The sequence below is a fragment of the Dipodomys ordii genome, unplaced genomic scaffold (assembly GCF_000151885.1).
Source record: "Dipodomys ordii isolate 6190 unplaced genomic scaffold, Dord_2.0 Scaffold51, whole genome shotgun sequence".
In the NCBI taxonomy this organism is placed as follows: Eukaryota; Metazoa; Chordata; class Mammalia; order Rodentia; family Heteromyidae; genus Dipodomys; species Dipodomys ordii.
The window spans coordinates 3,992,322-4,001,670 of record NW_012267267.1 but is presented as its reverse complement, the minus strand read 5'-3'; the positions used below and the strand labels follow the sequence as shown (position 1 = coordinate 4,001,670).

General features: G+C 41.1%; 1 protein-coding gene across 1 annotated transcript in view; it reads right to left on the bottom strand.

Moving 5' to 3' along the window:
- The window catches only part of Pgm1 (phosphoglucomutase 1), a 59,837-nt gene extending 59,364 nt beyond the window's left edge, over window positions 1-473 (bottom strand). The window contains exon 1 of the mRNA XM_013020637.1: window positions 9-473. Within this exon, the coding sequence (XP_012876091.1) occupies window positions 9-254 (246 nt within the window). The 5' untranslated portion in view covers window positions 255-473. The remainder of the gene's footprint in view (window positions 1-8) is intronic.
- Between the last annotated feature and the right edge of the window lie 8,876 nt (window positions 474-9,349).

Here is a 9,349-nt window from a genome sequence, read left to right as displayed (position 1 = left end):
CCCCTTACCCCGTTGGCGGCGGCGATGCGCACGATGAGCTGGACGGCCTCCCTCATGTAGAAGCGGCCGTCCCCGCCCACCACCAGCACGGCGTCGGGTCGCAGCGCGGGCTCCACCGTGGAGATGATACTCTGGATGAAGTTCTCCGCGTAGTTGGCGCTGCTCTGGAACACCTTCACCCGCTTCCGCAGCCCGCTCGTGCCGGGCTTCTGGTCGGGGTACGCCTGGGTCTTCACGGTCACGATCTTCACCATGGTGGCGACTGGCTGCCGGGGCGCCCGGGACTGACGAGGCTCTCCGAGCGCCGGCCGCGGCGGGGCTGCAGCTGCTCTGGGGCGCAGGCGGGGGCAGCGCCGGCTCTGCGGGCCGCGCTCGGTCCTCCTCCTTAAAGGGACCGGGCGCCGGGGCAGGGGCAGGGGCAGCGGCCGGGCCCTCCCTCTGCGGCCAGCCCACCTCCCCGCGCGTCCAGCCGGGAGCGGGTGGAGGGGGGCGGAGCCTCCCTGATTTACCCGCCTCCCTAAGCCAAAGTACGGTAAAGGGAAACCTCCGCCCTCCTCCGGGTCAGAGGGCAAGGGGTAGAATGGGGGGGGAGGTGCCCTGTTCAATGTAATGATTTTCTGTGGTAAATAACTTTCTGGAAACCTGCTCAGAAGGACAGAAATAGCAGCCTCAGCTAGGTTTCCTGACTTCCCTAAATGTAAGGGCATTTGAGTTGGAAAACAGATCAACTCCAAAGGTCTAATTCCACTCACCGCTTTCCCTGGGTTTGGGATAGACTGCACTCTGCTTAGGTTGGTCAAGGTGTGTATTGATTCACTAGGTTGTAATGGTTCTAAAAGTACGGGTTGTTTGGCTGAGAGCTGATGGCTCATGCCTCTAATCCTAGTTCACCAGGAGGCTGAGATCTGAGGCTCAAGGTTCTAATCGGCAGAAAGCCAGAAGTGGAGCTGCGGCCCAAGTGGTAGAGCGCTGGCCTTGGGGCAGGAAAGCTAAGGGACAGAGCCTCACGGACTATCCTGCCTAGCTGGCTTAGAACCATGATCCTCAGATCTCAGCCTCCTGAGTAGCTAGGATTACAGGCGTGAGCCACTGGTGTCTAGCTGAAAACTAAATTTTAGAAGTATAAAATGCTTCATATCAGTATTTCCAGTGTGTACCCAAGTGGATTTCACCCCAAATCTGGAGCGCTATGATCTACCTGACAGTCATCAGGTTTGGAGACTAGGAAATGTTCAGCGTGGCCTTGATCAACACAAGTACAAATATAAAGTGACATGGAGTGAATGTCCCCTCTGTTGAGCTATGTGTCCTTTTGGTGAAGTTGTAATAAACCTTACTTTTACAGGATGTGTGACCTTGGGGAAGTTTGCTAAGCACAAACATGAACAGTCTCAAAAGATTTCTGAAAGAATTAATGGGGTTCAACTTGTTGGTAATCTTCAGTCAGAGAGACACAGTAGAATTGCCTGGGGACTCTTTTGAAACTTCCCCGGGTGCTCTAGCCCAGGTGCCTTCCTCATAATCAACTGATGTAAGCCAGCCATCTAGCAGGAAACAAAAACCCTGGAAATATTAGCTCTCCTTCCCTGATTCCCTAATGATAACCTGTCAAGTAGCTTCTGTTCATGCTTCTTTTAGTGGTCATCTGGCTATCAGGTAAGAAAGCTGATGGGCTTATGTGAGTTATGTCTCTCAGAAGCCAAGTGTTGATATGCATGATGAAATAGTATGTGTTTTGCACATATGTAGTGTGTTGATGTCACCACTGTGTGCTTCTGTGAAAACTGAATTTTGAACTGGTACTCTTCATAATTTCTAGTATTTACTAGAAATTTATTATTTATTATTCACAGAAATTCACAGTTAATAGCTAATCTTAGCCAGGCACCAGTGGCTCACGCCTGTAATCCTAGCTACTCTGGAGGCTGAGATCTGAGGATCTCAGTTCAAAGCCAGCCCAGGCAGGAAACCCTGTAAGACTCTTATCTCTAATAAACCACTAGAAAACCGGAAGTGGCGCTGTGGCTCAAGTGGTAGAGCACTCACCTTGAGCTGAAGAAGTCAGGGACAGTGTCTAAGCCCAGAGTTAAAGCCCCATGACCAACAACAACAAAAAAAGCTCATCTTGTGAATTGAATGTAGTCAAGATTACCTGAGTTTTTAAAGTGAAAATATAGCATAAAAGCAATAGTTTTAGGAATATCTGTTTGCTTAATAGAGCTCCTATACAGTGTACATTATACAGAAGGTATAGTGGCAATTTCCTGTAATCCCAACATTTAGGAAATGGAGGCAGAAGGATTATGAATTTGCGAGCAGCACACACATGCACATGCGCACACACATGTGTGTGTGTGCATACACACATTCAACAAATGGTACTTCATAAGTAGTGGACTTAAAGTTAGATCCCATGTTCCTTCCATTCACTATCTTTGGAAGTATGATGGGACTTTTTGCTTCAGAGGACTGGCTTTGCACTTCTCACACTTATTCTCCACTGCTTAACAAATCAGTCTAAATCTTAGGGGCTTCAAACTGTTTATTTTTGCTCCTATGCCAGGAGTTAACTGGGCCATTTTGCTAGTTTTGGCGAGACTCCAGTGACAAACTCAAAGTGGTCAGCATAGTTCTTGCCTCCTGGTAATTATGTTTCTGTATTATAACCCCCTTGATATTAGTTTCTACCACGTCATCAAAGTTCCACAATGTAGTGGTTGAAAACATCAATTTGTTAATCAGAAATCTGGGCAGTTTTTGTTAGGTTCAATGTTGAAGGTCTGTAGCAAGACAATCAGAGTGTTGACCAGGCAGGGTTCTTATCTGGTGACTCTGAATTTGCTTCCAAATGTTAAAGACAGGTAGAGGTAGAGGCCACAGTTTTAACATTGAAAGCTCAGTTGAGTATAGCCATGTAGCTATAACTTAATTCATCCCACTTGCCTCAAACACTGTTAGCTTAGTCATAAACAAAACACAGAATATCCCAATCATGGTGATGCAATAAAATTAGATTGACCAGCTAGAGACAAATCAGCTTAAACAACTCTGCTTGCCTGCAAGGAAATGTTAATGGTTAACAGTTACTTATGCTTTATAAGTGTACTGTAGCTGCTCTAATCTGAACTTCTAACTGGTGATTATAATGCTCTCAGTTTGTGAACTCTCCTTTGTATGCACTTTAAATTATTATTATTTTTTTTAGGTCCGGTCATGGGGCCTGAACTCTGGGCCTGGGCGCTGTCCCTCAGCTCTTCAGCTCAAGGCTAGCGCTCTACCACTTGAGCCACAGCACCACTTCCGGCTTTTTGCTTATGTGGTGCTGAGGAATCAAACCCAGGGCCTCAGGCATGCAAGGCAAGCGCTCTACCACTGAGCCACCTTCCCAGCCCCTTTAAATTATTTTTAAAAGTTTGACTGGGCACCAGTGCCTCATGCCTGTAATCCTAGCTACTCAGGAGGCTGAGATCTGAGGATCACGGTTCAAGGCCAGCCCGAGCAGGAAAGTCCATGAGACTCTTATCTCCAATAAATCACCAGAAAACCAGAAGTGGTGCTGTGGCTCAAGTGGTAGAGCACTTGAGCTGAAGAGCTCAGAGACAATGCCCAGGTCCAGAGTTCAAGCCCCATGACCAACTAAAAAAAGTCTGAGCTACTTTTATTTATTTTTTGATAGTTTATTTATGTCATTGGCAGGATTAATTTCCCCATTTATTTGCTAGCTATTGGCTAGAATTTGTCATGCATTGAGACCTCATGATTGAAAACTCCCTCTTCTGGCATCAGCCAAAGAAACATGTTAAAAAGATATGTTGGTTGCCTGGTGTTAGTGGCTCACTCCTATAACCATAGCTACTTAGGAGGCTGAGATCTGAGGTCCATAGTTCAAAGTCAGCACAGAAAGGAAAGTCCATGAGATTTTTATCTCCAGTTATCCACCAAAAGGCCAGAAGTGAAGTTGTGAGTACCTTTGACAGCTAAAGGACAGCATCAGGCTTTGAGTTCAAGCCCCAAGACCGGCCTGCACACGTGTGTGCGCGCGCATACACACACACACACACACACACACACACACACACACGATTAGATTTTACCTGAACAGTCTCCCCTTTGCCATATAATTTACCATGTAATCCCATCCTATCAACACTCCCAAACTATCCTCCATACTTCAAAACTACCTCAAAGAAATGTCCCAAGTTCTAGTTTCAAGGAAAAAGGGAACAGAATGCAGAATGATTACTGTTTTCTCATGTGACACTGAAGTTGGGAAAGAAGCCATTGGACTTCATTGCAACCATTGCAGGCAGATATGAGAGAATTTCTTGGCAGTGTGGACCAGTGACTAAAAACAAAGCAGGCTGACTCTATGTCCACACAAACACTATGTATCCAAAACAAAATGTTCTTCTTTTTTTTAAAAAAAAAGAAAAAAAGGTAGGTAGATATTGTGTGGGCTTTTTTGGATCAGAGACGAACCACATATCTGGATTTTTCTGTTTATGTGGTGCTGAGGAATCAAACCCAGGGCCTCATGCGTGCAAGGCAAGCACTCTACCACTGAGCCACCTTCCCAGTCCAATGTTCTTCTTTTCTAATGTTTTGGCACTATATAACTATTTAATCATAGCCTAAGATGGGCTATCAGCCAAATAGGTATCAAGATTATTTTTTTACAAAAATAATATTCTCCTTTATTGTATTGTTACTTTGCCAGTTATGTATTGTGATAGATTATAAACACTTCTTATAAAAACAGGTTAAATTCATATAAGCAAGTTTGTAAAAGAAAGCACAGTATCACCTGGATAAGCATAATAATAAACACAGTCTCTTTTCTACATAATCAAGATAAATTCTACCTTCTCTATGAATTTGACCATTCTGTTCTCACATTCATGAAATCGTACTATATTTGTCCTTTTTGTGTCTGAAAGTTCATCCTTGTAATATAATGAAACAATAGAAAACAGAGAAGTACTGTGGTTGTTCCAGCATTTTTCAAACATCTTTGTGGATAGATAAGAAGAAAAAATGGAATCAATGAAGCTAAGTAGGCAGGTAGGAAACTGCTATAAATTTTGCTAAGTCAAATTACAAAATTCTTTTTTTTTAATTTAATTTTATTTTATTTGTGAACATACTGTACAGAGGAGTTACAATTACATGGGCAGGATAATGCGTACATTTCTTACCAAGCATTGCAGCCTCCTCCTTTGTTTACCCTTCACATCTCTTTACAAAATTCTTAAAAGAGAAAAATCAATAATGATATATCTTCAATCAAATTTAAATTCTGGAAATAAAAGGCTCAATAAATATAATTTAAAATTAAAAAAAAAACTCACTTTAAAGCCCCTCCAGCAGACTGGATCAGATTGAAGATTTCAGGGTCTGGGGACAACATAAATGAATTAGAAAACTGAGATAAAGTTGTTGTTTTTTTTAATTAGGAGAACAGGAATGGAAAAGGCAAGCCCTCTCAGAACACCATTACAAGACCAAAGCTGGACATCAGAGAAATAGAAAAGGACGTGCAAGCTAAAGGCATAGAAAACATCCAATAAAATAATAGCAAAATTTGAGAAAGAGATGGTCATCTAAATACAGGCGGCTTTTAGGGTATTAAACAGACAAGACCAGAAAAGAATCTTTCCAAGACCTTAAGCACTAACTATACAAAACAAGAAAATATTGAAAACTCCCAAGGGAGAAGAATCGAATTACATAAAATGGAAAAATCACACTCAGGCCCAGAGTTCAAGCCCCACGACTGACCCCCCTCCAAAAAAAAGGAAAAATCACAAAAATGAGAGATGTATCAAGAAAAATTCTAAAAGCAGAGAGGGCACAAAATAATGTATTGAAAGACCTGAAAGAAAATAACTGCCAAGACTTGGAAAAAATGATGTTGATAAGTAAGTCAGGCTCAGAAAGACAGAGGATCCATGTTTTCCCTTTTATGTGGAAGCTAGATTTAGTTTTACAAACAAGTAAATATGTTGAGTGGTATGCAAGTGTATACAAATGTATTAAGTTAAATATGGTAGATTCAAAGGAAATCTCAAATAGGTAATTCCTTAGAAAACCAAAATTATAGTTCAGCAAAATAAAATACTATGAAGCAAATACTCAAAAGAGGTGAAGTAGATCAAGGGGGAAAGGTAGACAAATGAAGAGAAGAGAGGGAAATGTGGATAAGAATCTAATGTATATCCTACAAAAATAAGAAGAGAGATGTGGTGGGTAGGGGAGGGATGGGAGAGAATGTTGAAAGGGGTGACATTGATCAAGATATATTGAATTCATAACCTGCTTTGTTAAACTCCTTTGTACAATTAAAGATAATAATAAAGAAAATAATGAAGACCCAGAAACACAACAAGTCAAAGATAGATTGGACAAATGGGATTGCATTAAACTGCAGAGCTTCTGCATGGCAAAAGATGTAGCTGGTAAGATAAAAAGCCCACAGACTGGAAGAAGATCTTCTGCTAGTCATACAACAGACAAAAGCCTCATACCTAAAATATACTTAGAACTGAAAAAATTAAATCCGCCAAAAACAAATCCTCAAAGAAACAACTGCCCCATTAGTAAGTGGGCTAAAGACAAAGATGGAGAGTGGGGGGTTGGGGAGGAGGGAGGGAATGTAGTTGTGGAGGTGGGAGGGAAGAGATGGTAGGGGAAAAATAAAGGAGGAGGCAACAATGCTTGATAAGAAATGTACTCATTACCATACTCATGTAACTGTAACTCCTCTGTACAGTATTTTCACAATAAAAAACATACTAAAACAAAAAAGACTTAAAGAGACTTCTCTGTAAAAGAAATAAGAATGGCCAATAGACACATGAAGAAATGCTCAACATTTCTGGCCATAAAAGAAATGCAAATCAAAACAACATTGAGATTCCACCTCACCCCATTTGGAATGGCTATAATCAAGAAATCTAATAACAACAGATGCTGGAGGGGATATGGCCAAAAGGGAACCCTACTGCCCTTTTTGTGGGAGTGTAAACTTGTTCAACCACTCTGGAAAGAACTATGGAGGTTCCTCAAAAGACTCTACATAGAGCTCCCCTATGACCCAGCAATCCCACTTCTGGGCATTTACCCAATGATCACAAACAAAGCCATACTAAAGCTACCAGCACAACTATGTTTATCACAGCATTATTCATAACTGTGGAACCAACCCAGTTGTCCCTCAGTAAATGAATGGATCGAGAAAATGTGGTGGGTGTGTGTGTGTGTGTGTGTATACACACACACACACACACACACACACACACACAAAATGGAATTGTATGTTTCCATCAGAAAGAATGACACTACCCCATTTGTTAGGAAATGGAAAGACTTGGAAAAAATCATATTAAGTGAAGTAAGTCAGACAGACCCAAAAAAATATATGTCCCATAGTTTCCCTTATTTGCAATAATTAGTATATATCTAGGATAATCTTATCAGATGAGCAGAAAAGCTCAAAAGCTATGTACATATGACCATATAATGAAAAATGCTAAGTGAAAAATGAGCCACAAGATGTGGACACAAGAGGTTTCTTTGTTGTTGTTGTTTTTAATGTACTATGAGATTTTTTTCTTTGTTTCTTTTGTATGTTCTTCCTCCTATGCTATATTCCTGTTGTCACTGTATTTGATTTTGGTACTTTACATCTTGTATATATACATTTATCTAATTTGGGGAATAACGAAATGCTGAAACAAGGTCATAGGATGACCCATTGCAACAATGATGCTCACAAGACACTATGTTGGAAATGAGCCTTACAACTTTGGGGGGTTGGGTGTGGGGGAGATAGGGGAGAGAAGGGATAGTGGGAGAAAACAAAGGAGGAGGTAACAATGTCTGACAAGAAATGTACTCATTACTGATGTAACTGGAACCTCCTTGTACAGCATCTTTACAAGAAAAAAAAAATTTTTTTTGTCTGTCATGGGGCTTGAACTCTAGGCCTGGGCGCTGTCCCTGCACTCTTCAGCTCAAGGCTAGCACTCTACCGCTTGAGCCACAGCATCACCTCTGGTTTTTCTAGTGGTTTATTGGAGATAAAAGTTTCATGGACTTTCCTGCCCGAGCTGGCTTTGAGCCGCGATCCTCAGATCTCAGCCTCCTGAGTAGCTAGGATTACAGGTGTGAGCCACCGGCACCCGGCTAAGAAAATAATTTTTTTTTGAAGAAAATAACTGCCAAGATAGATTACTGTTCCCAGACAAAGCTAACCTTCAATATTTGAAGGCAAAATTAAAAAAAAAAACTTACATGATTCTGGCACTGGTGGCTCACGCCTGTAATCCTAGCTACTTAGGAGGCTGAGAGCTGAGGGTCACAGTTCAAAGCCAGCCCAGGCAGAAAAGCTCATGACACTCGTAACTCCAATTAACCACCAGAAAAGCTGGAAGTGAAGCTATGGTCCAAGTGATAAAGTACTAGCCTTGAGCAAACAGGATGAGGGACAGTGTCCAGGCCCAGAGTTCAAGCCCCAGGACAGAAGCCCCAGCACAGAATAAAAAGCAAACCTGACATGATAAAATCTGAAAAAATTTAATGACCAGGAGATATTTAAAGCAATGCTACACAGAGAAGAGGGAGATAAATTCAATCATGAGAAAAATCACATCTCATATAGTTAGATAGATAGATAGATAAGAAAATGGGAGATGAGTGAAGAATCAAACACTGCCAAAACAAAAGATGATACAAATTGTAACATAACTTCCAATAAAAACTAAATGATAACAATCCCAATTTACTAAAATCAAAAGACACTGACAGAATGAACTGAAAAAACAAGACCCAACCATTTGTTATGTACTAGAAATGCAACTCACAGGCCTAAGATCAAAGGATGGAAAAAGATTTTTTGAACAAATGGAGTCAGAAAACAAGCTTCGCATGTAATCCTATCTAGCAAAGCTATCTACAAACAAAACTTGGGAGACACAAAAAGGGCCACTTCATATACTGATAAAGGAAACAATCCACTAAGAGCATGCAACATTTGTAGTCAATGAACTGAACATTGGTCAGTTCATATAACACAAACTACTGAAAATAAGAGTATAGATTGATCCCAATGCAATAACAGTGAGTGGCTTTATTACTGCTCTCATCAATACATAGGTCACTGAGACAAAAAATAAATCAATGCAGAAACTTCAAGATTAAATGACACTATCAAGTGGATTTAACAGACATTTACAGAATATTCCATCAAAGAGCACAGAATATACTCTCTGCAGCCCATGAACTTTCTCCAAAAGAAAACAAATTTTAGGAAATACAAGTCTTAACAAATATAAGAAAATTAAATAACTTC